The sequence below is a fragment of the Giraffa tippelskirchi genome, chromosome 4, assembly GCF_054371585.1.
Source record: "Giraffa tippelskirchi isolate mGirTip1 chromosome 4, T2T-mGirTip1v1.2.pri, whole genome shotgun sequence".
NCBI classification, from domain to species: domain Eukaryota; kingdom Metazoa; phylum Chordata; class Mammalia; order Artiodactyla; family Giraffidae; genus Giraffa; species Giraffa tippelskirchi.
In genome coordinates this window covers 19,152,744-19,171,965 of record NC_137278.1, presented here as the reverse complement: position 1 = coordinate 19,171,965, position 19,222 = coordinate 19,152,744, and the positions used below count along the sequence as shown (strand labels likewise).

Here is a 19,222-nt window from a genome sequence, read left to right as displayed (position 1 = left end):
GCCCACCAGGCTCCCCCGTCCCTGGGATTCTCCAGGCAAGAACACTGGAGTGGGTTGCCATTTCCTTCTCCAATGTATGAAAGTGAAAAGGGAAAGTGAAGTCGCTCAGTCGTTTCCGACTCTTAGCAACCCCATGGTCTGCAGCCTACCAGCCTCCTCTGTCCATGGGATTTTCCAGGCAAGAGTCCTGGAGTGGGGTGCCATTGCCTTCTCCTGAAAGAGTCCTTAGGATAGCTTTCCAGATTTCAGTAGCAGAGGATAGCTCCTCTTCTTAGGTGATAAATACTACATGTCGGGAGGCCCTTTCAGCTCAATTCATGAAAACATTCTTTGAAGCACCTACCCTGTGGTCATTGTAGTTGTTGTTGTTCAGTCACTAAATTGTGTCCAACTCTCTGGGAAGAGATTTTCTGCCTTCAAGGAACTCATCTTTATCAGGTACTTTGGTACCTCGTGGTGAGCTGCTTATCATGTCTGCAACTTTATCCTCTTTGAATTAAACAACTGTAGCCAGCGTTTCCTCAGCTAATTTCCTTCTCACTGATAGTAGATAAGAACTAAAAGTCTAATTCTGAAAGAAGTTTCATTTCAAACTTCCTCTTTTTTTAAAAGAGAATCTTTTATTACTCCAGTAATCTGTACTCCACTGATACACAAGCATGTTATCATCGCTGTATGTATGACTTTATTATCACAAGCATGCTATCACCGAAATACAAACGTAGGATGAAAGGTAACAGTCTTCTCTCCCCCGACACTCCCTCCCTGAGGTCCTGAGTGACCTTCTGGTCACTCCCAGGTATGCACACACTCATGTGTACAGTTGTGGATCGCACTAATCTCATTGCCCAGTCACATGTTCTTTTCATTGAAAAACAAGTTTTGAAATGTTTTCTTTGTAAGTGCATGGAGGTTTGCCTTATGGCTGCATAAGTATTTCATAAGGTAGATGGGCCATAATACCTAATTTTGAGTGTTTAGGTTGTTTCTTGGTTTTCTCTTCCATTTTCACAGTTATAAATGTGTACCCACGTGCAAGAATTTCTTTAGACCATATTACCTGACAATGGAGTTTGCTGGGTCAGAATAGGTGTGTGTGATCAGTGTGGCCAGGTCGTCCTCCAGAAAGTCCGCGTGTGCCTGTCCCCCCCACACTGGCAGCAACAGTGGAACCTTCTCAGATTTTAACTGAGCTGAAGGTTGAGCTACACGTCGTGCATGTTGTGGTTGCCTGAACTTACATCTGCTGCAGTAGAGGCTTTGAAGCAATGTGTGCAAACTAGAAGCACTCAAGAGTTTTCAGTAACCTTTATGTGTTACAAAGTTGCACGTTTAAAACAAAGTACTTAAAATTCACCATTTATCTGTGGATTCATTTCTCCACTCTCTTCCTATCCCCTTTAATGCAGACTATGAAGGGGTGATTCCTTTATTTTCCATCGGTTTACCTCTTCTCTGTGCCTTTATGGATGTCTTCCACTCTCTCCATCCCTTTCCTTACAAAATGATTTTAAAAACCCCAAGAAGGAGCATTATTCTTAATTAAAGAAATATCAGCGCATGTGTGCTTTAGAACCTTAAAGAAATCATTCAGCTATCCTGGAGCATCTAATAAATACCTAGGTATTTCCCCCTGGAGTTTATGCCCACTCTTCTTTCTTCTAATACAGCCTTACTGATCATGTAGGTTCTTGACCTCATGTCCTCTCCATCCTGTGCTGAGTACTTCTCTCACTTTCCACCTTCTGTAGCCCGTGTCGTATCTGTCTTCTTAGCAGTCCCCGCAGTCATCTCATGAAAAAAGCTTTTTTTTTTTTCCTCCTGGAATTCTTAACTTGACCATCAATTACAAAGTAGCCAGAGGCCAGCCAACCTAAAGCCTAGACAGGGAGGGGAGCAGGACTAGGAGGGCCAACCGTCCTGGGCGAGTGTGAGAAGGACAAGCACCGAGGCTCCTGCGTTTTCTTCTTTGTTCACAATGGACAGTTTGCAGGTGTCTGGCCGCGTCTTCCATTGTCTCTGAGCAAATTCACACTCGGGTAGCAGGCTCGGGGACTGCTGGTTTGCAGCCACGTTCCGCAGGCCGACTTTGAAGGGAGGAAAGTGGGATCTGCTTTACTGCCGAAGCCTCTGCCCTTGGTCCCCGCGTCTGATCCTCTGCCACGGCTCCTTCCAAAGCTCAGGTCTCTCCAGGGAGTCGAGACAGGACAAAGCTCAGGTCTCTCCAGGGAGCCGAGACAGGACAAGTCTCTACAAGCGCACGGCCAGGTACCCGGAGAGGAGACCAAAGCTGCTCTGCCCTGTCATGGAGGAGCTAGGTCATCCTGAGAAGAGTAGTAATTTCCCACAATTTACTTGAAAAGTCTTTTTCTTCCCAAATTAGTGTTCTGTGTGTACCACCTTGTCTCAGTGGCTCCATAGTTATTCAGAATTCCTGTTACCTTTAAAATTTCAGCATTTATAGCCCTGAAAAGAAAGAACAAAAATGAAATGAACAACCAAAGGCATTTGCTGAGGCTGACATGAGTCACACGTATGCTGGAGTCGGTTTACACTTTACTTTTGAATTCTGGTTTAAAAAAAAAAAAGAAAAGGCGAAACCAAACCTTCATTTCACTCAGATTGTCATGTGGAAGCTTGTCATTTAGAATACTTAATGGACACATTTCCTGAACAAAACTTTATAAATCAAATATGGTCTGACACACGCCTGGAAACCAGAAATTCTTAAATTGGAATCCTGGTTTTAGACTCGAATCCTTGCCTGGGGCAAGTCATAGAGTATCTTACCTCCCTTTTTGCCATCTATATTCTGTCTCAGGGATGTTGAAAGGATTAATTAGTTAGTCTGTTAAGAACTTTGAAGATGAAAAGTACTTTAAAAGTGCTTCTTAATAGCATTATTGCTTGGAAAAGAGTTGCCACTTTTATGCTAACCACTTTATGTCTCAAATTATATAAGGAAGGTATATTTAGTACTAACTAGTAGTCGTAAACTAGAGGTAGAGCTTTCAAAGCTGTGAACATCAAACGCTGGCTTTCACAATTTCAAAGGAGCATCACTTTGTCTCGTGGAGCTGTGTTCTCAGTAATTAGTCCCAAAGATCATATTTCAGGAAAAAGACGACCCTTTCATACAATGTACCACCACCACTACCACTCTCTTTAAAATTCAGCCAAGCTTTTAAATTTAAAAAGGGTGCATTCAGTTTTAAGTTGGTGCAAGGAGTATTGAAAAGGGAAGTGTTTTTACTTTTTTATTTGAATAGAAGAGACTACCTTATTCTTTTTGGTTCCCTCTCCTCTCCTCTCCCAGTTTCATCCCAGGGATGTGAAGGTATTGCTTTAACCTTTTCTAAAGGGCTTCCCAAATTCGCCTGCCAAAGGAGATGCAGGTTCGATCCCCGGGTCAGGAAAATTCCCTGGAGGAGGAAATGGCAACCTACTCCAATATTTTTTTTTTCTTTTTAAATTAATTTCTTTTTAATTGAAGAATAATTGCTTTACAGTATTGTGTTGGTTTCTGCCATACGTCAACATGAATCATAGCACTCCAGTATTCTTAACCTGGAGAATCCCATGGACAGAGGAGGCTGGCAGGCTCCAGTCCATGGGGTCGCAGAGAATGAATGCGCACGCACACATGCAGAGGGGCTAGAACCGACATTAAAACTTACTGAAAATATCTATCTTTAGGCTTAGTTATGTTTTTTCTCTCTAAAGCAAGTTAACACTGATCTGCTTTTATAATAAAGCATTATTACAAGAACATGTAATGAAGTGTGATATAACTGGTACTAAATTCAAATTCAGAAACAACATCTTGACTGTTACAGATGCAGTGAGTTGCCAGGCACAGCAAACCATAACAAGGACAAAGATTATAGAAAGAGACTTCAGAAACATGATCAAGAAATGAAATTTGAATTGGGGGTAAATTGTGTCAGAAAGTAAAGTCAAGTAAGAAGTTGAAAGGAGAGGTAGCCCTGAATCAGGCTAAGTCAGAACTTATCCCCAGTGTGATTGCTTTTGTTTTCTCCGTGTCATCAGACAACCTCATGTGTCAAGTTGCTTGTACTGTGGGTAATGAGTGTGGTCAACAAGCTAAGACTTAGTGAAGGAAAAGTCAGAGTTCTCATAGCACTTCTCTGCTGTAGCTTGACCCAGAAGGCTTTGTTTGTGTTCACTGCTGTGTAGAAGGTGAATGAGTTGCTGAGATAGATGCTCACATACCTAACTGGTGCCTGGATTTAATATAAAATGCCTTAGCAGCTTAAGTGCCACTGACCGTTACAGTAAATTACATGCTTCAGAAATACGGCTCCTTTGCATTTTGGCTTCAGAAATGTGATTTAGTAACATAAATAGCAAGCATTGAAATATGTGGAACCACCACTTAAAACACTTAATTAGTGGGTGTTCGGGACAGCCATTGTTTCTACTGCATATTTGCTGAGTCTGAGTAATGACTGTTTGAGTGGCTGCAATTCTGTCCATTGATTGTGTTAAACAAATACCATTTTCTGTCTTTACCACATGTGTAAAAGGTCATTCTTCGTGTGATCGATTCTAATTAAAGCTTGTTTCTAATGGGAAATCCAAACACAACCCTAATTAATGTGTCATTCTCTTAAATTTCCTGCAGTAAAACCCTTGAAGACCGGTTGAAACTTGAAGCGAAAAACGGAACATTGAGTGTATCTGACACCACGGTTGGCAGCAAACAACTGACATTTACATTAAAGAAGGTAAGTTGCTTTCTCGTGTTCTTTTTCAATTCACAGAAGGAAGACGAGGCTTCCAGCAGTGTTGTGTGTGTTTGACCTCAGAGCTGCCTTCCAAGCTTCCCCCTGTTGAGGGAGCGTGTACTGTTCGGGCATTTTTTTCCCTGCAGCCGGAGCCCTTCCTGGGTTGCAGGCACACTGCATGGCAGAGCCTTGGCAGAGCCAGGCGTGTGTCTGGTGTCCCGAGGGAGGCAGGCCCCCAGTGACCCCAGGCTCGGTACTATTGGTGAAGAGCCGCAGCATGGTTTTGGGGTCGCTGGGCCACCTGAGGTGGGAGCTTGTAAAACGAAAGTCCTGACCATCCATGGCTGTGAAAGAATAGTTGAGGCTCACATGGACTTGAAGATGATCAAGAACTGATAATTTCTAATGCGTTGATGACAGTGCAATCAGCTTGCCCAGCGTGGATAGTTTCAGGAGACGAATTACTCTATCTGCAGTAGGTCCCATTCTAAACTGACTTAACAACAGTCATTTCTAAGCCCCCTTTGATGACACCTGGCATACAATGAAGGAGGAATAAGCTGCTTTAAATAGTTGCTTATGAACTGATGAGTGAAGAAGCGCCATGGTTTTATTTTTCAAAAAAATTTTTTTCTCATTTAGTCACTCTCGCTTAATATGTGTTGTCACAAAGAGGGAAAGAATGACAAAGACTTCGCTTCTGATCCTTTTCTTAAATTGAGATAAAGTACAACTATCTAAAAATCCACCCTTTTAAAAATATACAGTTCAGGGTTTTTAGTAGTCACCAAATGCTGTGCTCATTATCACCATCTAAATCTGGACCATCCTCGTCACTCCAAAAGGAAACCCCACCCTCGAATGTCCCAGCCTATGTGTTTGCCTGTTCTGGACATTGTGTATATATATAGAATCACACAACGTGTTTTCTTTTGTGACTAGCCTCTTTCACCTTAGCATGTTTTTAAAGGCTAATCCACGTTTTAGCATGTATAAGAGCTTTATTCGTCTTTATGACTGAGTAATATTTCATTCTGTGGAGATGCCACAGTTTGTTGTTGTTTAGTTACTAAGTTGAGTCCGGCTCTTTTGCAATATTATAGACTATAGTCCACCAGGTTCCTCTGTCCATGGGATTCTCCGGGCAAGGATACTGGAGCGGGTTGCCATTTCCTTCTCCAGGGGATCTTCCAGACCCAGGGGTCAAATCCATGTCACCTTCATTGGCCAGCGGATTCTTTACCACTGAACTACCTGGGAAGCCCATACCACAATTTGCTTATCCCTTAATCTGAGGGTGGACATTAGGGTTGTTTGTTTTTTTAACAATGGTAGAGCATTTTTTTCATATGCCTGTTGGCCATTCATACGTTTCCTTTGGAGAAACGTGTTCACAACCTCCGCTCATTCATCTCTGGTTGTTGACAGTTCTTTCTGATGTCGTCAGAAGATCTGCGAAATGATAAGGACATTTTTTACTTAGTTACCATTCATTATCTTATATAGATACAATTAAAAAAAAGAGAGAGCAGAAAAAGAAAAATATTGTTTTTTCTTTGTGATGAGAACTCTAAGGATTTACCCTCTGAGCAGCTTTCCTGTATGTAATACAGCAGTTTTGACTGTAGTCATCACACTGTACATCACACCCCTAATACTCCTTTATCTTGTGACTGAAGTTTGTACTTTTGATCACCTTTTCCCAATTCCCTGTTCCCACTCTCCCCATTAGAACTTTTTTATTCTATGTGTAAGAAGCTTTTCAGTTAAATCTGTCTCCATTTACAGCAAACTTGCATCTTACATTTCTCATTTAAATAAGCCAAAACTGGCTGTGTGTTCAGACTAACTCGCTGTGGCTAATTTGTTAGAGATTCTCTGTGTACCCTCGAACGTTTCCTAATTGCTCTGCAGTTCACAATGCTGAGGGGCAGCAGGCAAAGGTCGCCTGTGGGAAGACCTCACAGGCTCCCAGATGCCCAGCCCAGGGCTCCCTCTGCCGCACGGGGTGAGCTGGGAGGATCCGAGCACATGCCTTCCCCACGTTTCCCCAGCTGGAAGGTACTGAGTTCAGTATCAGTTTATGATTTGTGGTAAACTGAAAATAAGATGGCTCTGATTTTTTTTCCCCCCCAAAAATACAAAAGAGGGCTACCCTGATGGCTCAGCAGTAAAGAATCTGCCTGCAATGCAGGAGACATGGGTTCAATCCCTTGGCCTGGAAGATCCCCTGGAGGAGGAATTGGCAACCCACTCCAGTATTCTTGCCTGGGAAACTCCTTGGACAGACAAGCCTGGTGGGCTACAGTTAATGGGGTCGCAAAGAGTCAGACACGACGTAGTGACTAAACTGCAACACAAAAACGAAACATTTAAGTGAAAATACGTAAAACAGCCTCCTGGTTGAGTCTAGCAGAGGCTTTGAAACTAGTTTGGGGAAAGCATCAGTTGGTGTTTGGCTTATGCTTGTTTCATCCTTTGACTAATAGAATTCAACTATTAAATCTTAGTTTTATTTAAGAATTTTTATGGAATTATTGTTGGGTTTGTTTTCTTTAATACAAATCCTTTTATACTAGGTGTGTGATATATTCAGGTAAAATCTCGAGTTTTCCAAATATTTTCATATGTACTTTCTAAAATGTTAATCAAATTGAAGGAGAAAAACCTATGCTTTAATATTATTTAAAATTGTGTGGTGGCAAAACTAGGATTAGGTCCCAGATTCTACTTTTAAATACCCTTTAGTTCATTCCCGCAGGGGCCCTAGGCCGGCCGGGTACTGGTGCAGGTGTGGGCTTTACATTTAGCCTCCCCCGTCCCTAGATAGGACTGCCATGGATGTGGGGAAGGAGTCAGGACGGGAACAGGGAGGAGAGTGGGCTGGTTGGCTCTTAACTTGTAACGAATCGGTCACACAGTGGCATCATCTTGCAAATACAGCTCTTCTCTAGATTGGGGATAAGGAGAGTTTTTTTCGGGACAAGGGCTTCCCATGTGGTGCAGTGGTAAACTGGTAAAGCCTACCACTGCAGGAGATGCAAGAGCCCCGGGTTTGATTCCTGGGTCAGGAAGATCCCCTGGAGTAGGGAATGGCAACCCACTCCAGTATTCTTGCCTGGAGAATCCCATGGACAGAAAAGCCTGGCGGGCTGCCGCCCATGGAGTCACAAAAGAGTCAGACACGACTGAGCACACATACGTTTCTGGGCAGAAGTTTTTCTGCAGGGATTGTTACCTCTGAGCTCACGTGTAAACACCTGCCTTTGTGGGGACTCCACAGGCAGGGCCTCGTGGAGTGTGCTCCAGAAGACGGAGGGGGGGCTCCTGGAAGCCGGCTTTGCCACCACGCCCCCAAGGGAAATCCACAACAGATGTCCGTATCAAAGACACAGAGCAGCTCCTGACTTAAAAAGCCCCAGCACGCCCTGTTTATCTTTATTTAGTACCTCATTTCCCAAAGTTACTTGGACCAGAGGCATTTTTAAAGGGATGTTTCTTAATATGAGAGCTTCCCTGGTGGCTCAGAAGGTAAAGTGTCTGCCTGCAATGTAGGAGACCTGGGTTTGATCCCTGGGTTGGGAAGATCCCCTGGAGAAGGAAATGGCAACCCACTCCAGTATTCTTGCCTGGAGAATCCCATGGATGGAGGAGCCTGGTAGGCTACAGTCCACAGGGTTGCAAAGAGTTGGACACGACTGAACAACTTCACTTTTCTTAATATGAAGAAACAGAATATTAAATAAGCAGTGTTCGGGGGCTTGCTGACACACCATTATCTGATCTGGTACAGTTTCCCTCGGGTTTCTGAGTTCTCCATTCACAAAGGAGCCTCAGCCTGTTCTCTGCCACGTGCTAGGGACACACAGACAGACGTGGCCGTGGGTGCCGCAGTCCCATGGATGGAGAGTGATCACGTACAGTCACCTCATCGTAATGTGGGATGTGCTTCCAGGAGGCTCAGGGCTGGGAGTGTCAGGGGCCTGGCCTAGCCAGAGGAGTGAGGGACGGCTGGGTGAGGGGCAGGCCAAGCCCCGAAGGGCGGGCAGGGCTCCAGCCTCCAGCCTCGCTGAGGGGTGGGAGTGAGCCTGCGTGTGTGAAGCACAGCCGTCACGGGGCCGCCAACTGTGGCCTCACACGTAGCTAGAAAGGCACGTAGAGCTGTCCAGCAGGGCCTGTTCGAGGTTAAATTTTTACCCCGGTCCTAAGAACCGTGGGAAGCGGTTGAAAAGGTCTAGTTAACAGAAGACCGGCATACCGTTTCTATTTTTAAAAAGTCGCTGTGGCCCATTGCAGGAGGAGGCGGGCTGAAGGGGGCTAACAGGGGTTCCTCACCGGTAGTGAGAGGTCAGGGCCAGCTTCAGGCAAGAAGGACCACGCCCTGGGCTGGGTGGGGTCGGGGAGGGGCCTGCAGAGGAGCACACGGGGCAGGGTCACTCTAAGAAATGGCACATAGTCAGGAAAAGAGCTTGATTCCTCAGAATCTCAGTCCAAGGGTTTCCTCGGATAGGAAAGAGTCATCAGTTTTTAGTCTTACAAATCGTGTTCTTTTCTCATGATTCCGTCACCTTTCAGTTTACAGAAGTGGGATAATCCCGGCAGTAAGTGAACACAGACTTGTTCTTCAAGGCGGACATATGAATGAGCACCCCAGGTGCCTGGAGCTGGCGGTTCACAGGCCAGCAGGCCGTGCAGGTGTCTCTAAGGCAGCGTTTTGCAACTTTGAAAGTGGTTGCCCCACCACTGCTGTCAAAGTTGGACCTTCTGTCAGTTCCACCAGCTAAGATGTTTTTTTTGAGCTTCACCGTTAGAGGTTTGTATTCTCCAAACCAGACTCGGTGGAACAGAGCTGTATTCTTAGAACTCCGAAGCTTCTCTTCCCTTCAGCGCAGATTCTGCCCTGATGTAGCTCTCTTCTGTGAAACTAGTGACACTGTTCGGAGGCGGTCTGGTTCTCTCACCTGAGTGTTGAGAACGGTGCTTCAAAGCAGCCATCCCAGAACCCATGTGCCCCTTCCGGCCATGAACTTGGGATTGACTGACATGTCTGCCGAGCCTTTATCAGCGTTTAGTGGTAGCTGTCTGCCTTTCAAGGGAGTTTGATTCTCTTTGGAACCAGCTCCGGGGGACTGCATGATTAACCGTGGGTGGGTTATTACACAGTTTTGGGACACAGAAGGACTGTTTTTGTCTTTAAGACAATGTGAGTAAACTGATGAATGGCTCTGGCTTGTCAGTGAAGGACAGTTCCTCAAGAGAAGTAGTGGGCATTTGGAAAGCCATCGCGTCTTCTTCAGGCTGGCTCTCCCGTGGGGGACTGTGTGGCGTGTGGGCTGAGGAACCAGCCTCAGGTTGTGTGGTTCAGTCCGGCGTGTCCAGGCCGCTCTCCGGCCCAGGGGATTTAGGGCTTCGGGTCTCACAGTGACCATGGTGGTTGGCACTGGTCCTGCTGTCCCTGCCAGAACCGGGCTAAGGGTGGTGGTCATGCCATTGGCATTCCAGTGACCCCCCAGAAAGGGCTGTTGGCATGTCCTTTCTCTTTCGCTCCCCTCATTTACTCTTCTCTCTTAGTCGGAACAGCAGAAGCAGCAGCAGGAGGCTGAGAAACTGCACCGGCAGGAGAGGAAGGCCGTGCGCCGCTCGGCGGGTCATCTCAGGTCCCGGCCCAGGCGGGGGCGGCCGTTCCACTGAGTCCGGAGCTGGCCCCTCGCGTGACCCCGAGGCGCTCAGTGCATCTCCCCAATGGATCGTCGTTCATTTGGGCGTGTTAGCCATGGCCAGGGTCAGGCGGCCCTCAAGTCCCAGGGAACCCTCGCGTCTGCAGAGAGAAGTCCAGACCGGGCTGTGGTCCCCAGGCCTCTGGTCAGACTTTGGGGCTGGGCCCGCTGGCCATGTGGCGCCCCGGGGCACTTCTTTGCCCTGTGGCTCCCCGAGAACATTGTTCCTTCCCCCTGGTTTTAATCCAGTGTGAGAGGTGGTTGTCTTCTAATACTGTGAGATGTGCCCCGTCAGCTGAGAAGGTCTCCTGGGCTGCAGACCGGGGCCTGGGGTCTTCTGGAACTGTCTGTCCTGCCCACTGCCGCTCATGACTCCACTCAGCACACACACACACACACACCCCCCCCCCCGCCCCGAGAGGCCACTCTCGTCTCGCCCTACTGTGGGCTTTGGTCACGTTTGTGTTTTTAAGAATGTGCCGGGTAATTAGCCCCCAACTAAAATAAATAAATTTTATAAAAAAAAAAAAAAAAAAGAATGTGCCGGTAAGCGTGTTTATGTGTTGGTCTGGGATTTTTTAAAACATATTTTTATATCAAGAGAGTGTAAATTAAATGGCAATAGCCATCTGAAACAGAAAGTGGAAGCTACTGGATATTCTTTTAACTTGGCACAGGATTAAATACAATTTTTTTTTTTCCCAGTGTCTTAAATGTAATTAGAAATATACTGGCTGGAGACAATGTTTATAAAAATAAATGCTTTCATTTGAACAGCTTCTTGGAGAGAGACCCATTCCTTGAGTTAATTTGAAAAATGACTTTGGTTTCTTTGTATGCGAATGTGTGAAGAGTCCCTGAGATAGTGACTCTTGGGGTTGTAAATGATAGAAATCTAAGTTGAGATGTCACGAGCAAGAGCAACGTTAATCAACACAGCCAGGCTGGAGAGTAACCGCCTCAGGCCACCGGGATCCAGGCCTCCTCACTCAGGCCGGCCTCCTCCTTTCTTGTCTCCCTCTTGTTGGGACCTTGCTTCCATCTCCTCGGTCTCCCCTCCTGTCTTCCTGCAGCCCCGCCACACCGTGTGTCCCTGCTGCCCTGCAGACTGGGAACAGCACAGGTCAGGCTGTGACCTCTGTGGTCTGAAAGGGAGAGGATCTTTCCAGGAAAAAAAAAAAGGAGAGAGAGAAAGTGTGTATGTGTACAGACACATCACCAGAAAGAGACTCTTGTTACCTGGAGGGCCCTCTGTGGTCTGAGAGGGAAAGGTGTTTCCAGAAAAAAAAAAAAGGAGAGACAGAGTGTGTGTGTCTGTGTGTGGTGGGGTGGGGTGGGGTGGGGTGAGGTCGAGTGTATGGTATACGTGTGTGTGTAAGACACGTCACCAGAAAGAGACTCTTGTTACCTGGGCAGCGTGTGTGTATGTGTGTGTGTGTGTGTGTGTGTACACAGATACATCCCCAGAAAGAGACTCTTGTTACCTGGGCTGTGTGTGTGTGTGTGTGTGCGCGCGTGTGTGCGCATGCACACAGACACGTCACCAGAAAGAGCCTCCTGTTACCTGGGCAGCCAACACGACTTGTGGTACCGGAGGGCCCCCACCTTTCCTTTCTCGGCCCGTCCCCTGGTCTGTTCTCGGGGCTCCAGGTTCCTGTGACTCTTGTGTCTCCCACACTGTTTGAGAAGAAGGTAAAGAAGGACACTGCCAGCTTGCTTGTTTCCACGGGGTTGAGGGACCTATTTCCAGACCTGTGTCCTGGGGTCAGGCTCTTCTGCACCTATACCTGGCCTTCCCTCCCCACCCCTCTTTCCTTCTTTCTTTGGGTTCCTCCCTGTGGTTTGGGGAGCCAGTACACCTTGTAGGGAGTTTCCAGAAGCAACGCTGCTTCTGGCCGAGGGGCCTTGCTCGCCTGTGAAGTGAGGGCTCGTCTAAGTCTGGAGCCTCAGCAGGTCCTGGGGGACAGTGCGGGCCCGTCCAGGATTCCTGAGAGGGACGTTTAAGACAACTTGCCGAGTAGATAGAAAGCTGAAGAACGCATCCTCAGGGCCCTACTGTTCCCCTAGGGACCCCTTGAAACAGCCCCTCCTCTTCAGGGTGGCTGTTCCTGGAGCACCTGCTATAAACCCCACGTTATCTTCGAAGTACCTTGTGTTTTTAAAATTTCACGAGTTTCATGCTACATGATTTCTGATCACTTCCTCGCAAGTCTGAGAACATGACCGTGCTTCTCCTGGGCTTCCACCTGGAAGGTGCCAGCAGGGCATTCACAAGCCAGTGGGAGAGGCCCAGCCTGAAGCTGGGGGCCTGGGTTTTACCTTCAGGACCATCCTGGGGTTGTTCAGTCGCTCAGTCATGTCGGAATCTGCGACCCCGTGGACTGCAGCACGCCAGGCTTCCCTGTCCTTCACTATCTCCTGGAGCTTGCTCAAACTTATGTCACTGAGTTAGTGATGCCATCCAACCATCTCATCCTCTGTCGCCCCCTTCTCCTTATGGAAAATTTCAAACCCAAACCAAAGCCAAGGAGAGCTTAATGAGCTTCCGTGTACCTATTCACTGTCCAGCTTCAATAATTAACAACGTAGACTTCCCTGGTGGTACAGTGGATAGGAATCCACCTGCCAATGTAGGGGACACAGAGACACGGGTTTGAGCCCTGGCTCAGGAAGATTCCACATGCCACAGAGCAATTAAGCCCACACGCCACAATTACGGAGCCCCCGTACTGCAGCTAGAGCCCGGGCTCTGCAGCAAGAGAAGTCACCGCAATGAGAAACCCAGCCACCGCAACAAAGAGTAGCCCCTGCTTGCCAAAAATAGAGAAAGCTGGCTCACAGCAACAAAGACCCAATGCAACCAAAAACAAGTAAATAAAAACAATTTTTTTTTAATTTAAAAAATGATTAATGACAATGACACAAGCTCATCTATTTTCCTCTTTGCTCCCATCCATTGGCCTTTTATTGTGAACTGTTTTATCCCAGACATCATGTTGTTTTACCAGAAATATGCATAATGTTTTACTAACTTATTGTTTGTCCCATTCCCCCCACCGCCCCCCCCAACCACATACACACCAGAATGTAAACTCCATAAGGAAGGATAGGAGTGGTTTTTTTTTCCCCTTTTCTGGTCTGTTTTGCTTACTGCTATACATCAATCATCTAGTACAATGCCTGTTACACAGTAGCTACTTGATAGATATTTATCAAATGAATAGTTGTGTCAAGTTAGATGAGGACTGTAGGTTGGATGTTGGATTAAATAAGAGGGGTGATTCTTACTTGACAAAAGCTTTTTCAGAGCTGAAATGCCTATTTGAATAGCTCAGGAAAAAAGAGGAAAAAGGGAATCAGAAATAGTGGCTATAGAACTGTTAGTAGGAATTTCAGTGTACAGAAGAATAAAAAAATGTGACATCAAGAGTTTTTGAAAAAGAAATTCCAGCATGACTACACACCTCTGGGAGTAATCCATTAAAGGGAGACTTGGTGTCAGACAGGGGATGGTTATTGGTGTGAGATCCATTAGTAGGTACAGCAGTTCCTGTTGCTGTGTAACAGATTATCTCAAAACATAGTAGCTTAAAGTAACAGCTGTCCAACAGCATCAGCGGATCAGGAACTCAGGAGCAGCTTTGCCAGATGGTTCTGACTCCCGGTCTCCACAATAGCTAAAGGCTTGACTGGGGCCAGGGGAGCCCCTTTCCAAGTTCACACACGTGGCAATGGGCAGAAGGCCTCAGCTCTGTGCTACACGGGCCTCTCCATAGGGCTGCACGGGTGTCCTCCCTTCACCCAGAGCCAGGGATCCAAGACAGCAACAGAGACCAAGACCGAGGCCATAGTGCTTTTTTGATTCGGTTTAGGGCTCGCATGTCATCACTTACCTTTTCTCTGATCCGTCGCTGGTGAGTCACTAAGTACAGTCCATGCACAGTTAAAGAGAAATTAGGTACCATCTTTTGAGTGGAGGGAGTATTAAGTAGGGTTGCCAGATAAAATACAGTTACATTTAAATTACAGACAAACATAACATTGGTATAGATATGTCCCAAATATTGCATGGGGCATATTTACCTTAACCTTAAAAAAAGGTTACAACCTGAAAATCAGATATAATGGGTGGCCTATATTTTTATCTGCTAGGTTTGGCCACCCTAGGAAGCATCTATAGACATATTTTAGCATGACCTCACTAGCCAAAGAGGGATGGGTTGGAGTGCACAGAGGCGTGGACCTCACCTAGACAACATGGGGCAGAGGATGCAGGCAGTTCAGATCAGCAGGCGGCAGGGAAACAGGTGGGTGTTCTAATTGCTTCTGTTTTCTCACTGGGCTGAGGTGAGTTTCTTCCCCTGCTGACCGTGCCCTGAACTTCCGTGCTTACGACCAAGCTCACCCTTGATTTCAGAGCCTTTGTTCTCCTTGAATCTCTTAATCCCCAGGAACTGTCCATCGGTTTCCTTCTCTCTCCTTCCTACCCCTCCACCCCCATGAGCACCTTTGGAGAACACTCATCACTTGTTCGGAGTAATAAAACACAGGACATCGACTTGAGTTAAGAATCCTGGGCTTTTGCTTTTCCTCTGATTTTATTACCCCTCTGAGTTTCCATAATTCTACCTCAGTGTTTTTCAAATGTTTTTTTCACTGTGTCCCATTGTAAGAAATACATTTGACCCTGGAGAAGGAAATGGACAGTTTTCTTGCCTGGAGAATCCCATGGACAGAGGAGACTGGCAGGCAACAGTCCATGGGGTTGCAAGAGTCTAAGATGATTTAGTGACTCAACAATAGCAAATATGTATAAATACTATAAGTTGACCCTTGATTGTTTCCTTAACATCCCTGTCCAAATGGGCAGAATTTTTTTTTTTCTTCTCCTTGGCAAAGTACGGTGCTGCCTTGTATTTGGAGTTGCCTTTTAACTAGGCCTGTACATTGGCTTGATTTAGAATCTGCTCAGCCCCACAGTCGTGTCCTACTCTGTGACCCCATGGACTGTAGCCCCAGGCTCCTCTGTCCATGAGATTCTCCAGGCAAGAACACTGCAGTGGATTGCCATGCCCTCCTCCAGGGGATCTTCTCGAAACCCACATCTCTTGTGTCTCCTGCATTGGCAGGCAGCTTCTTTACCACACCTCAGAAGCACAAATACTACACACCTTTTTGTACATGTAAGGAAAATTCCAGTCTTAAAAGTTTTGATTTTTTTTTTTTTTTTTGGCTGCACTGGGTCTCTGTTGCAGCGTGCAGTTTTCTCTAGCATGTGGGATCTTAGTTCCCCAACCAGGGATCAAACCTGCATCTCCCGCATTGGAAGGCAAATTCCTGATCACTGGACCACCAGGGAAGTCCCCATTCCTAATAGTTTTTATTGTTGAAATTCATTTTTTTATCCCCATGTAAATTTTCCAAAATTAGTGCAATAAAAGTCTAACAGATTTGAAAGAATTCTTTTGGGAATTAGGGTGCTGCCTCCTACTTAAGACTCTTAACCTTCATCATGAGCATATCCTGGGTGAATGGAAATTTGTTAGAAAACATTCTGTTGTTGCCCTTGAAGATACAATGTCCTGGAGCCAGATTTTGGGAGGGACACATCTCAGGGTGTTTGTGGGGTGTCCTGCTGCTCAGACCTCCTGCAGGGGCTGGAAATCACCCATAGGCTCCAGGCCTTCCTGCCTACCACCCCCCCTGCCCCCCAAACCGCCCCCCTGCCCCGCCATACACACATCTTAATTGGGGAGGAAGTTGTTATTTTCTGACGGTGTTGGAATCCAGACCCGAGCCTATTATGGAAACCCAGATGGCACTTCAAAGTTGGAGGGCCATACACTTTCCTGTTGGGTGGGAGGAAGGCCAACTGTATTTTCCTAGTAGCCTTGGATTTCTTTCAGACTCAGGGCAGCATCACGAATCCTAGGCTCTTGGGATTTGACTGGACCGACCTTCACGTTCAGTAGGCCCTCACACCTGCCTGATTGGATTTCCCCCGTCCTGTCCCTTTGAACTCACAGTCCAGCTTCTACCGACACACCCGGCTGACCAAGGGCCTTCCTCCCGTATCAGATGCTCCAATTGTGAGTTAAAATTGGAGTGGAAACCTCCCCCCCCCTTTTCCTCTTACCCAGCCTGGCTTTCTGAAGGGCGAGTTGAAGGTCCCCCAGACCCTCCCACCCCGCCTCCCTTCCCCTGACGCCCTGCCCCACTCCTGTACTGAAGCCCTATAGGCCACGGGGGCTCATCTCTCAGTTTTCCGCATCTGAGACCCTCTCCTCCCCGCTGCTCGGCTCCTTTGCATGTTGGGCGTTGTCTGGTCCTTGGCTCATCTTCACCCACCTGTGCAGGTGTAGGCGCGCCCAGGTTTCCTCCTTCTCTCTCAGGACCACTTCCCCTCCCAACAGCCTCACACCCTTCATCCGTGTGCCTGCTGGGGTCGCAAGTCAACACGCCCAAAACATGGTGGGGACCCCTGGCCCCGTGTTCCTCCCCCTTCTTGCTCATCCAATAGCCTGAGTCAAAAATCATGGTTCCTATCAGTATTTATTGATGACGCTGCGCAAGGATCACCTTCTTGCAGAACTTGCATTTTCATGGGGGTGGACAGACGATACCTCACAGACTTTGTGAAGGTGATGAGAGCCGTGAGGGCCAGGTCAGGGAGAGGCAGGAGGTGGGAAGGGGCCGTCACTTGGCTGACGAGGCTCCGTCAGGATAGCCTCTGTTGAGAAGGTGAGATCTGAAAAAGGCTTGAAGGAGGGGAGGAACATTCCAGGCAGAGAGGCTGGAGAAGCCCTGGGAGAGCTTGAAAATCAGAGATTGTCAAAAAAAAAAAAAAGAAAGAAAGAAAATCAGAGATTGTCTTTCAGCGGCTCTGAGATGGGGTTGAACCCCTTGGTTTCTGACATCATAGCTGCTGCTCTGATCTGGGCCCCCTCCAAGAGCTGCTGAGCAGAGGTCCCAGCACAGGGTTTCTCTGGGATGTTGACAGTACAGCCTATTGGCCAGCGTGGCTGGCACTGAGTGTCAGCCTCTTGTGATTGAGGTGCAGGAGCTGCTTGGTGTCAGGTGTGCCCTGAGGCCTCAGTGCCCCTGGGAACCCCTGCCCAAGTGTGTGAGCCACCCATGCCCGTGGATGTTGGCTCCACAGGCTGAGAGTCTGGGCAGCAGCACCTCCAGCCCGCAGACCCCCGACAGCCCTGCCTCTCCTCCCCCCACTCCCCATCCCTGCCATCCTTGAGTTTCCTGGGCCGGGCAGCTTTTCCTTCACAGGGATGGTGGCAGAATCTGGGGTCTCCCAACCACGCTGTGGGAAACTAAGCCTTTCATGATGAAGGGCTTACAAAACCCGCATTGGAGATGGATGAGTAGAGAAAACAGAAGGAAACAAGAGGAGACGCGGGTCTGGCCCAGGCTTGCTCCTGGTTAAGCTCCCCGTCAGTGGCCAAGTCACTTAACCCATCCGTGCCTTGGTGTCTACGTCTGTAAAATGGTTTAATAATATCTGTCCCCTAAAGACTTCAGAGGATGGAGCTTAATGAATGAGGTCCATTAAACTCCTCAGAAGAAAGGTGTAACTAAATATAAAGCACTATTGTAATTAGCTCTCAGGCTCTTTAAACCTTGTTGCATCTTGTTTTAAGAGAGTTACCATGACAACAAGTTTGTTTGAAAAACACACGTAGAAGAGGCGTGGCTTTAGCTCTCACAATAATAAGTGAACTCTATTTCGCTGGTTTCTGTTGTAACTAAGAAGCTCCCTACTCCTTAGTTGTCTTAGTGGTCTTCTGTGGACAGCCAGCCACCCCTGTGACTGTTAACTTCTGCATCTGTGGTGAGACCTGTGTGGTTATTCTCCTGTGCACACAGCAGGCACTTAATTAATGATTCTGAGTTAATGAGCTCCACAGGCTCTGGGTGTTTGTTGGGCTACATAAACTGGAGACATGGTCAAGCTATTAACCACGCTGACTCTGTTAGTCAGGGCTCCCCAGAGAACAGAACCAATAGGAGATTTTACATCTACATAAAGAGATTTACTATTAGCAATTAATTGGCCCATGTGATGATGGAGGCTGACAAGTCCCAAGCCATGCAGCCAGCAAGCTGGCTTGGGTCTTTCCCAAGAAGAGCCAGTTTTTTGGTCTGAGTCCAAAGGCCAGAAAAAGACCAATGTCCGAGCTCACGGTCAGGCATGAGGAGTTCCCTCTAGTTCTGTCTTCTGGTTACGTTCAGGCTCCAGATGACTGGACAAGGCCCACTCGCCCTGGGGAGGGCCATCTGCTTCGCCCGGTCTACCCCATTCGAACGCGCATCTCAACCAGAGACAACCTCACGTGCACACCTGACCAAAGGTTGGTACCCGTGGCCCAGCCAAGTTGACAGTCAGCCCTCCTCCCTAATTAGAGCTCTCGATTGGCAGGCTGGGCAGACGTGGTGGCCCTTGGTAATGGTAGATGGTTCCAGATCCGTGGGCCTCTCTCTTCAGCCACCAGGGCAGCAGGGGTGGGGGGGCCATTCCTGCTGCCAGGGGGAGACGGGGCATGGATCTTTGAAGAATCATTTAAGAAACGTCTGCTGGAAAATAATTATTTCCCCTGAGGGTTTGGCCTGGAAGTAGGGTCTTTGCCTTTCATGTAGTCAAATGTAGCCCCACATGAAGGAAAACCAGCATGTTCTCCTTTCTTCAAGGAGAGCTGAGTAACAGACCCTCCGTGAAACTACATGAAAAGCCTCAGGTCGAGGGGC

At 47.4% G+C, this 19,222-nt stretch overlaps 1 protein-coding gene across 5 annotated transcripts in view; it reads left to right on the top strand.

Moving 5' to 3' along the window:
- Window positions 1–19,222, top strand: part of NOL10 (nucleolar protein 10) — a 115,649-nt gene that overhangs the window by 76,071 nt on the left and 20,356 nt on the right. For 4 of the 5 annotated variants that reach the window (XM_081596504.1, XM_081596506.1, XM_081596503.1 and 1 more), the window contains 2 exons: window positions 4,646–4,748; window positions 10,320–11,244. In XM_081596504.1, coding sequence (XP_081452630.1) covers window positions 4,646–4,748; window positions 10,320–10,439 — 223 coding nt within the window. In that variant the 3' untranslated portion in view covers window positions 10,440–11,244. Of the gene's footprint in view, window positions 1–4,645; window positions 4,749–10,319; window positions 11,245–19,222 lie in introns of those variants that run through there. The other variant, XM_081596505.1, reaches the window with a different exon arrangement.